This window comes from Stigmatopora argus, chromosome 23 (assembly GCF_051989625.1).
Source record: "Stigmatopora argus isolate UIUO_Sarg chromosome 23, RoL_Sarg_1.0, whole genome shotgun sequence".
Classification (NCBI taxonomy): domain Eukaryota; kingdom Metazoa; phylum Chordata; class Actinopteri; order Syngnathiformes; family Syngnathidae; genus Stigmatopora; species Stigmatopora argus.
In genome coordinates, this window is record NC_135409.1 from 6,799,646 (window position 1) to 6,810,147 (window position 10,502).

General features: G+C 42.4%; 2 protein-coding genes and 1 long non-coding RNA gene across 9 annotated transcripts in view; 2 read left to right on the forward strand and 1 right to left on the reverse strand.

Annotated features, from left to right (window-relative positions):
- Window positions 1-7,229, reverse strand: part of LOC144069193 (uncharacterized) — a 128,594-nt gene extending 121,365 nt beyond the window's left edge. For 6 of the 7 annotated variants that reach the window (XR_013298409.1, XR_013298406.1, XR_013298405.1 and 3 more), the window contains exons 1-3: window positions 6,430-7,228; window positions 3,825-4,294; window positions 2,523-3,740 (exon numbers count right to left, since the gene is read on the reverse strand). This is a non-coding gene — a long non-coding RNA (uncharacterized LOC144069193). Of the gene's footprint in view, window positions 1-2,522; window positions 3,741-3,824; window positions 4,295-6,429 lie in introns of all 7 variants that reach the window. The other variant, XR_013298408.1, reaches the window with a different exon arrangement.
- On the forward strand, window positions 406-2,173 carry tmem229a (transmembrane protein 229A). The gene has a single exon (XM_077594367.1). It carries the CDS (start codon window positions 516-518, stop codon window positions 1,503-1,505), a length of 990 nt encoding a protein of 329 aa, XP_077450493.1. The 5' UTR covers window positions 406-515; the 3' UTR covers window positions 1,506-2,173.
- On the forward strand, window positions 4,637-8,891 carry elk3 (ETS transcription factor ELK3). Its single transcript, XM_077594368.1, has 5 exons — window positions 4,637-4,942; window positions 6,410-6,650; window positions 6,726-7,220; window positions 8,244-8,333; window positions 8,536-8,891. The coding sequence occupies exons 2-5, from the start codon at window positions 6,432-6,434 to the stop codon at window positions 8,626-8,628; spliced, it is 897 nt and encodes a 298-aa protein (XP_077450494.1). The 5' UTR covers window positions 4,637-4,942; window positions 6,410-6,431; the 3' UTR covers window positions 8,629-8,891.
- The last annotated feature ends 1,611 nt before the right edge of the window (window positions 8,892-10,502 follow it).

Here is a 10,502-nt window from a genome sequence, read left to right on the forward strand (position 1 = left end):
GCAATTCCACATTGAGGGGTGTCGCGGGTGTCCGGTTATGGCTGAATGGTCACCAAGCATCACTAAGCATAGTGGCAACCATTTTGCTCCCGTTTCTGTGAATTAAAACAAGATTTTTAGGCTCAGAAGGGGCCCGCCCAAGCCAGAGATTTAAAAAAATAAAATAAAATAAAAACGTCGCAATAGCGCCATCTACTGTGCTCTCTTGGTGCTTTAGGACAATGCAGCACTTTACGCTCGAGTCCTTCTCCAATGTTCAAAATGCATGTTTAATATGACCACGAAATAGAGGTAGTATATTGCCCCCTCCCGTTGCATAGATACACTACATGCGCATTGGAAATCCGCCAAACAAAGGTGTGCCATAATTGGGGATTCATAAGAAGGAAGCAAGAAATTCCTGTTTTTCACGCCAGTACTCAAACGCAACGGTAGGTCGGCAGTTGCCTGCCCCACTGCGGGTGCATGTAAAAACAATGCTGCAGAACAGGGAAGTAGACGCACTTCGATGATCCATGATGGTCCGTCCTTCCAGAGGCAATCGTGGGGAATGGAGGGACAAGTCGCGCGGTTCCGCTGAGACTGAGGACCGCCAACGGGGGCTATCGCCATGGATGCGGCTCTACTTCTACGGAATGCACGGGGTGACCCTGGATGTGCTGCTCTCCTCGGCGCAGAGGCTCCTATCCCACCGGGACCCCAAATTGTTGGGCTTTTCCTCGCCGTATCTGTGCGTGTTACATTCACTGACCTACTTGGCGCTGGAGAAGATCTACTCGAAGAAAAGCTGCTTTCCAGGCAGGCCAGTGGTTTTTCACTTGCTCTTGTATCCCTCTGTTTACATCGGGTTGCAGGTCCTGGTAGGGAGCATCAGGGACACGCTGAGCCAGCAGGTGGTGGTCATATCGGGGACACACTTGGTCCTCCACTACATCCTGGCTCTATATTTTAGTCAGGTGTTCCACAAGTGGGTGTCTCAGCTGGAGTACTACCCCACCAGAGAAACCCTTCCCCTGGAAAGCCTTCCCGGGTACCTCCGCTTCCTGTTTTTTGGCATGCATGGCTTTTTGGACGAGGTGGTCTTCACCTCCGCCTTCAACCTGGTGGAGAACCAAAGCCTGACGGGTCATACGTCCCTGTGGTCCTTCCTCATGTATGGAAGCTGCAGCTTTGTGGTGGAGAAGCTCTACCTGCACCTGCATTTTCAAAGACGCTGGAGGACCTGGCAAAGGCTGCCTATCTACATCTGCTTCATCTACACCTGGGAATTGTGCTGGGGTCTGGGCCTGAGGCAGATCGGGGCCTGCTCCTGGGACTACTCCCATTACCCGCAAAACTTCATGGGACTCATCACACTTCTTTACCTGCCGGGGTGGGCCGGTCTGAGTCTCTATCAAGATGTGCTGTCCAACATCCTGCTCGGCATCAGGTGCGCCAGCGGGACGCGGCCATCCGGCGTGGACGGAGGAGAAGCCAATGGGAAGCCACAGAAGAAACTCTTTTAAAATACTACAGAACTTGCTAGAATTGGCTTGTTTTATTTCTTTCAGCATGGTACCAGGAGGAGAGGTGTCTTTTGGCGGGGAGTCCGATAATGACCATATTTTTCAGACTACATAGAAGTCACATAAGTTGCCCTCACCAAATAATGCACAATGAAAGGAAAAATATATAGTGTTTGTTACATTTTTCCAATTGATCAGAAAGCATGAACATATATTATACATTAAAGTAGTGGTAAAATTGGAATCAGAAGACAAAGCAGTCCCCCTCTTTACAATATCATTTAAAAAGACCTTTATAATCCTGGACATTGAAGGCACTTTTAAGTTAGATTGACCATTCAGCCATGTTCCATGTTGCAAAAAATAGCTTCCAGAAAAATACAATATTCTCACATGAATGTGTAGTCACTGTAATGGATGCATTTTCCATTTACTTGAACAAGTCACATGACTGGACGCCCATCTTTGTCAATGGCAGTGAAAGAGTTAAGTCGTTTTGATCAATTCTTGTAGAAATTAAACAAATCAATACCAAAGCATATTAGACAATCATTGTATGATGACTACAATGAGTTTATTGCTATCTACTCTCGATCTTTACTTTTGGAAATCGCAGGCATGTGGGGAAAATATTTTAAATAAATAAATAAAACCTTCCGGATACACGACAGTGGCTTATTTTAGCTCTTTCAGAATAAGATGACATGATAAATAAACCACAAACATTAGATTAAAGCACATATAATTTAACATTCTTCATTCGGTTAATTAATAGAGCCGCTTATCCTCTCAAGGGTTTGGGGCAATGTCCCCTAATTTGTCATATATCTGATAGACAAACAATCTGAGCACATTGACGCCCATTGCGAGCAACATTACTAATGACACACCTGCCATCACCATGTGCGTTATTACTAACCATAAATGATCTAGCCAAAACATTTCATTACTACTACTAATATCCATACATAAAAGATATTAATAATTGACAATAGAATTTGCACAAATCTGACTTACCTTATGTTTCAGATCCTTCCTTGATGTAGTTTGGTTTCATTTAATGCCCACATTCTTCCATCGGAAAACTCGCTCACAACTTTATCTTCGCTGCATGTTTTGCACAACAGACCTTTTCTCGCTTTAAAAACAAAAGATGTCCTGCAGTCTCAACGCTTGTTCTTCTATTTGCATATATTTCGACAGCGATTCCGACTTAAAAAGAGTCACCGTTGTTTTTAACGCTGGTTTGGGGACTCGGCGTATCACATGCACGTTGTCTGTGTTAGCGTTAACCTCATGCGCAAGTGCGGTCAATGACGTGATTGGCTGCGTCGCGTGATTGCATCGCATCCAATGATTGGATGGACATCGGCTACTCAATGAATTACACAGTAAAATGATATGGAAAAAAAGGTAAGAGGATCACTCATGACTTTAAGTCATTGACGCCATTGACAGTGATAGTCGTCAATTGCATTTGGATCTGGAGACCAGGCAGTGATTGATTTTAAATACGTACTAAGTATCACTAGTGGACGTTTGAATCATTTGAACTTGGAGGGTGGCAGCAAATTAAATAATGTTGGTTTGCTAAACCAACCCACCTACTTGCATTGGCGTGGACGGAGGTAGACGTCATTGGAAAATACATTCTTAACATAATAAATACATGACTCAAATTTAAGTATATTTTAATGTCCAAGTTAAAGTCACTGACAAGTTGAATTGTTACTACTGCACGTCAACACAGACGCCATTTTGAATGTGTCACACTGCTGTATGAGGCGACGGGATGAACGGACACGATATTAACATAAACATACATACATAAAACATAGTCCCAGACAAACGGACTGCATTATTTACTTAAGCATGGTGAAAAGTCCCCTTTGTGACAAAGAGACTTTAGGTTGTGCAAGAAGCTTTTGGTCTTCACTATCCCCACATTGGATGATCCAAGAAAAAGCTAGAAGTACACTCACTTGTGTGACATGATATGTTGGTTACATTGTTCAACATTTTAAGACACATTAGAGATGCATAATACGCCATCACAGAGCAGATCGTTCTCTTTGGTAACACGTAAGTTTGGTGCATATTAGTGATGGCATCAAGTGTGCAAAAAAAGGCAGACTACTGTCGAGATAGCGTTGATTTCAGTCAAAGCTGGGTTAAAAACTCCGGTCGGAGTAGCAGGACAAACACCTCCATTGTTTAGGCTTCACAATTATTTACCTACAAAATAAAGTGGAAAAATCAATGGTGTAAAAACGGTTGAGCAACTTCCGTGTGACGCCCGGCATAAAATCACCCACTCACCATTTTAAGGTACGAGGAAGTAGACAAACAGGAAGAACAAGACGTTGAAGGCGGCGAAAATCCAAAAGTCGTACCAGTAGGAGTGTTTCGGCAAAGAAAGCGTTTTTTCTGTCGATTTGTGAACGACGTCTTCTTGCTTGGGAACTGACAGGCCCATGACTGCGAGATATGTGGCGTTCGAATGGCAGTGGGAAATCGTAAACTTTAAAAAAGGAGGATTCCTTATTCTACATTTTCAACAAAATTGTCCCTACTGCTTATTTTCACGTAGAATAGGTAAAACTATTAACGTCATGAATGCACAATCGCCGTATGCCTACGGGTGCACGCTCTTAATCATACGAGTACCGCGTGAGTTTAGCTATGTTCGAATCCCATTGAACGCTCCTCCCACTGGATACAGGAAATTCAGCGCTCACTGAAGTATGCTTAAACGCCAGGTGGTGGCGCAATCGTTTAGCGGTGCTGCCCTAAAAAAGGAGGAAGACAACAAAACTAAGGATGTAGTTTACCATGACAACAAAACAAGTGAGAATGAAGTTTACTATAACAATAATAAGTGTTTAGCAAATACGAATTATCCTCAATAGTAAAATCTAGTATTTTTTTATTAAACAAAAAAAACCCACTAAAAAGCCTACGTTTGCGTGTGTCGATCACTTAAAAAAAAAACAAATTAATCAACATGGCAGAATTACTCTGCTATTTGTTGTAGATTAGCCAGTAATAAAATGTACTTGGGGACGAAGGCTTCTGTTTTTACAAGGCAAAGTGCGTGTGTAACGTCCCGTTGAGCAGGAAGCAAAAGACATGACGTCAGTTTGCCGAGTGGCGTCCAGTGCGCGCGACCCTCGTTTTTTTTGTGCGTCTGTGTGCGGGCGTGCGCGCTTTTACGCAGACGGGAATAATGCGCCAGAGGAAGTGCGCCCGATGTCCGTCTGCGCGTCCCGACTTCCTGCTCTGTGGCGAGCAAAGCGCAACGCAGGGCCGAGCAGAGCACAACAGAACCGCGACATGCGGGGAGGAGACCCCAACAGGTCTAGACCCTAACCGACAGCCTGCTTTAGGACTCGATACAGCACAAGAGGGTCGATCTGCCGTGCCACCACCAAACGAGGGTAAGCGCGCTTCCTGTCAAACGAAGCCAAAAGCTATTTCAAAACTTGGTTTGTCATCACGCTTCAATGAGGTCGATCACTTTGAAAAGGTTCTTAAAAGGCGCTTCAAATGATTGTTTTCCTCTAAGCGGTCTTTCTTTCCGGTAAAAGTAGTCGAGATAAGGAAATAGTTCATCATACACGCCTTTCAAAAACAGATGCTCACTTTCAGATCGGAACATCACAAAATGTCTCTGTTTTCAATTTAAATCCATCACTCAATAATATGATAATATTTGTGGAGTAAGGGTAGGATGGAGCTTTTATTGAAGGACCACATATGGCCGAGTAAACTTCCTGACATTCAGGTAGCGAGCGAACAGGTCTCCTTATTTTGAAAAGCCAAGAGTCCTGATGAGAAAGTGACATTAATTGATCGAAAATGCAATAAGTGTGCACGCGCGCGCTTCCTGCTGACAGGAAGCGCCACCTTCCTCCCAGGCAGGGCTTTAAATCCGGTAAAGACGACGCTGAATGACAGGAAGCGCTCCTTTTAGGTGCGCTTCCTGCGTCACTTCACACACGGACAGCAAACAGGAAAAAGCACAGGAGCTTATATTAATTGGGATTTATTGCTGCGATTACGAACCACTCCTCGAATGGCACTTGTGGTTGCTATGGGTGTTTCCGGCTCTTTTGAATGGTGATTCAATCTATTTATTAGTGTTCATATTCAATGGCGTTGACAAGAAAGATGATAAAACAAAATCGGTTGGAAGATGCACTGTATTATGTTTTTTTTATTAAACATTAACAGGCATTTTGATTCAAAGAAACAGGAAGGAACTTTACCGGAAACAAAAATAGTTACTATTGCTCGACACTCTAATTTTATTTTTATTGGACATTGTTTTTTCTATTTTATCTCCTCGGAACCAATATTAAATAATAATAAAACAAAAATAATAAAATGACAAGATTCAAAATGACTGAATGTCTTTTTTACAATTTTGTTTCTTGTGTACTTTTTGAATCCTGCAGCTAAAAAATACCCCTATTTACGAAAAACTATTGAAAACTCAATTCAAAAATAATAAAAACTATCATATCCAGTCAAAAAACGATGTAAATTAAATGGGGGAAAACTAAAAACTAACCTTGATTATTGCGCATTATTTAGATTTTATATGAAAAATGTGTGAATAGTAGAGTTGAACTACTTTTTCCCCCCAAAACGAGTGAATTATTATTTTTGATTATTATTAAGCTTCTATTTGAGGAACTATGTAAGACAGACTACTTCCCTTATATTTTGTGTTCAAAAATACAAAAAATAAAGTAGTTAAATTGTCATATTTTACTCACAAATGTAGCTTGAAATATTCCAGTTTAGTATGCATGATGTTTTGTGCCATTTAAATTCAGTGTGTAAAGAATCTGCTTGTCTTAAAAAAAATGCAAATCAACTGTCATTCCATGTTTCTACAGAGTGTTTTGGTGATCATTACCAATGGCCGCCATCACGGAGACCTCCAGCACCCTTTGGCAGTTCCTCCTGCAGCTTCTCCTCGACCAAAGCCATAAACATCTCATCTGCTGGACGTCGGACGACGGTGAATTCAAGCTGCTCAAGTCCGAGGAGGTGGCCAAACTTTGGGGCCTGCGCAAGAATAAAAACAACATGAACTACGACAAACTGAGCCGGGCTTTGCGCTACTACTACGACAAAGTATGCTTTTTTTTCGGGGAGAAAGTGTCAGCTTTTTGACCCGTCTTTTTTTAGCTAACCTCCTTTTCTTTTTAGAATATCATCAAGAAAGTCATCGGCCAGAAGTTTGTGTACAAGTTTGTGCTGTTCCCCGACATTCTGAAGATGGACCCGGCGGCCGTGGAGGCCGGGCGAAGAAGCGAGGACTGCGGCGGCCCGAGAACCGAGCCGGACCACCACCACCATCACCACCTCCTCCGCGCCCGAGACGGACCCCGCTCCATCCTTCGCGACGAGGGCTCCACGGTCATCCGCTTCGTGGCCGACCGCGGTCATTCCCATTCCCAGAGCCGCCCCGCCTCGCCGCAGAGTCCCGCCCCCGCAGTGACTGACGATTCCGAACGGGATGATCTGCCTTTAAATCTGTCGTCCAGCAAGAGGGAAAGAGAAAGTTCCCAATTCAGGAAAGCCAAACAGCTGAAAATGTCATCCCCATCCCTCCTCCTGACGGGAAGTGACCTGGTCTCCATCGCTCTGAAAAGTCCAACCCTCCCCTCTGGCTCTTTGACGCCAGCTTTCCTAACTGCACAGGTACAAAACCAAATGTGGACGCCCCCCCCCACCCCCAAAACCGACCCCTATTTCCCCCAAGCATGTGAAAGTAGGAAACTCTCAGTCGGGGAGGAAATGGGAGGAGGTTTCTAAGTGATGCCATATGTTCCAGAAGCTTTGCTGGCTACGAAGACAAGCTCGCGTTGAACCCGACTGCCTCGTGTGGGCACGCCGTCATAAAATCCAATAGGAGCTGTCATTTTGCCGTCATGCTCACGTTTTTTTTAACGATTGATTTATTCGGGGGGGTCATTAACATTAAGTTTGAGAAATAAGCAACCAAATTAAACTTTGAAAGGCATTGAATGGAAGTCTAGGGTTTGGACATAGGCGTAGATATGGTTTTCATTTTGATTTATATTCAGAAAGAATTTACCAGATGCTGACTCGCTTGAGTGTAGGGTACACGGTCGATTGGTCGCCGATCTTTTGGTCGCCCGGAAGGTTATTGATAATTACCATTTAAAATTGTTGCTCAAATTCCCTAAATACAAACTGCGAATTACTAGTCATACTTAATGCCCTAGTAATTATTAGGCTAAAGAAAAGCTCCAAATTTCCCGGACTTTTATTGTTTTTTGTTGGAGAACTTGTTAAGACCCTGATTGAACTGACGTCGCTTCTTAAAGGGACAATGCGTGTACATATAAACTCTTCTACACTCACACGTCGGCTCAGTGAAACTGCTCATGGTCATTGTTGGCTTTTATTGATGCGTAGACGTGTTGTTTTACCTTGTTTTGTCGCCGGTCTTTTGGTCGTCTGTCTTTTGGTCGCCGGTCTTTTGGTCGCCCGTTGTCGCGGTCGGGGCGACCAAAATACCGGCGACCAAAAGGCGGCGACCAAAAGACCGGCGACCAATCGACCGCACACGGAGTGTCGACACCCGTTTTTTTTAAACGACGCTCTCGGCTGGTGCAATCAAGTAGTGCAACTAAATGAAATTCTATTCTCACCCCCCTCCAAAAAGAAATAAAAACAACATTTTGTACATCTTTTTAGACTTCATCTGGTCTAGTGCTAACCCCGAATCCCCTGCACTTCTGGCCCAATTTGAGTCCAGCCCAGCGGGAGGGCCGCACCTCCTTCCAGGTAACGTGAAAACTGTTCACTGCCATTGACGAGAATGGACGCTCAACGGTTGATCAATAGACGATGAATCCATTTGAAGTAGGAAGATAATTGCAGTGATTACATTCATTCGCTACTTCAGATGGATTCGACAACAGAGAAGTTCAATTTACATTGATAAAAATGTTTACTTACTAATTATTCTTTTTTTCACCTCCTACAGTTTCCTACATTGATGAGTGGAGCTGTCTCCTTACCAATGCACAGTGCGGATATTGCGTCGTCTTTGCTGCTCTCCTCTCATAAATCCTGTTGATGGACAGCAAAGCAAGCCTTAAAATATATCACATACTTGTTTTCTGTATTTTTCAAGGGAAAAAAATGGAAGAAAAATGCAATTTCAAGGACTTTTTAAGTGACGCAACTGGGTTTACAAACCAGTCATGGGACTAACACCATTGTACAGACTTCTCGGATTCAACCATTTCACCGTAATGTACAAACGGCAAAATATTTTTTCTAATGCATTTTTTCATGATATTAAAAAGAAAAGAAAAGCAGACAAACCGTTTGAATGAATGTCAAATCTGCCTTCTGGTTACTTCAGGTACTTTTCAAGGCCTTTTGATTAGAGCACATGTGTCAAAGTGGCGGCCCGGGGGCCAAATCTGGCCTGCCGCATCATTTTGTGTGGCCCGGGAAAGTAAATCATGAGTGCCGACTTTCTGTTTTAGGATCAAATTAAAATGAAGAGTATAGATGTATATTAAATTTCCTGATTTTCCCACTTTCAAATCAATAATTGTAATTTTTTAATCCATTTTTTCTGTTTTTAGTTCAAAAATCATTTAGTAAAATCTAAATATATATATAAAAAAAGCTAAAATAAACATTGTTTTAGATCTATAAAAAACTGAATATTCAGGGCTTTTAATCCAGTTCCTTTAATCCATTTATTAAAAAAAAAATCTAAATATTATCTCTAAAATGGTCCGGCCCACGTGAAATCAAGTTGACGTTAAAACGTCCCAGGAACCAACCCGAGTCTGACACCCTTGGATTAGACGTAAATGAGTAAGAACTGACCTCTCAGCTTTGACGCAATCACGACAGAGCAAACTCAGCAGACTGCTTCTATGAAACAGATTCAATTTACTTTCCGATGGTTATGAGAAATAAATAATTCCAGTAGAAAGAGTCACACCGGTAACTCTGTGTGGTATCACAAACACAGCAGGCCTTGCATGCAGCAGGCGCACATTTGTTGCTGTATACACACACACACACACACACACACACACACACACACACACACGCTCACAACAATTCCAGGACATTCACACGTTTTGAAAAGATGTACAATGATAAATAAAGCCGCTTTAGAAATCCGTCATGCACGTTACTATGATGAAGTTCAAAATATACGGACAACCAAGTTTGCAGTTAATTGCAACATTATCCTTATTTTTTCTCCCCCCCCACAGTCAACACGCATTATTTTTGTCATGGCTATAAGACACAAGATTTACATTGCATTTGTAGAAAAAATAGTTTGACTGGACAATCTGTCATATAGTTTGCATCTACCTGTTCTAGATGTTTACAGTGTGCTTATTTGTTAGGACAACACTAGCTGCAAAAATGTCAAAGTAGTCGTTACTGCACTGGATCAGCATTTACAGACACTCCCATTTCTTCCGATACATTCCTGGGGTGATTTTCATTATTTATTACACTGCTACTTGGAACGTAGGAATTGGTCTCTGTTAGATTAACATCACCTGGATTTGTTAGATGACCTACTGCGGGAATGCAAAGCACATTTTAGAATGTGATGAGAAGTCAAAGTGTCTGATCATTCCAAGTGAAGCATCGACACAAAAAAAAGTCCATTTTAGAAATAAGGATGTGGAGAAATTCTCCTTTGCCACGCCCAGGTCACACTGGAATTGCAAGATCACAAATATCGAGAAGACATCTTAATACTGTGGGGTAAACTCACCCATATGAAAAAAAAAGTGCAGGTTAAAATACTAGTAATTCATGAATGGTTGAGCTTATTTGGAGGAGTGTTGGGGCACATTGAAAAGAAAAATATGGAACAAAGGCCAAAACTGGGGGAATGTTACATGAAGACTATTTATAATCAAATGAAAAGTCTTCAAGTGTGTGTCAAAGTGGCGGCTGGGG

What these genes read in the sequence shown, in the direction of transcription:
- tmem229a (XM_077594367.1), top strand. Translation starts at nt 516, where the DNA reads ATGATGGTCCGTCCTTCCAGAGGCAATCGTGGGGAATGGAGGGACAAG.
- elk3 (XM_077594368.1), top strand. Translation starts at nt 6,432, where the DNA reads ATGGCCGCCATCACGGAGACCTCCAGCACCCTTTGGCAGTTCCTCCTG. An exon ending in CAGCTTTCCTAACTGCACAG is followed by an intron (nt 7,221 to 8,243) that starts GTACAAAACCAA and finishes ACATCTTTTTAG; the next exon opens with ACTTCATCTGGTCTAGTGCT. An exon ending in AGGGCCGCACCTCCTTCCAG is followed by an intron (nt 8,334 to 8,535) that starts GTAACGTGAAAA and finishes CACCTCCTACAG; the next exon opens with TTTCCTACATTGATGAGTGG.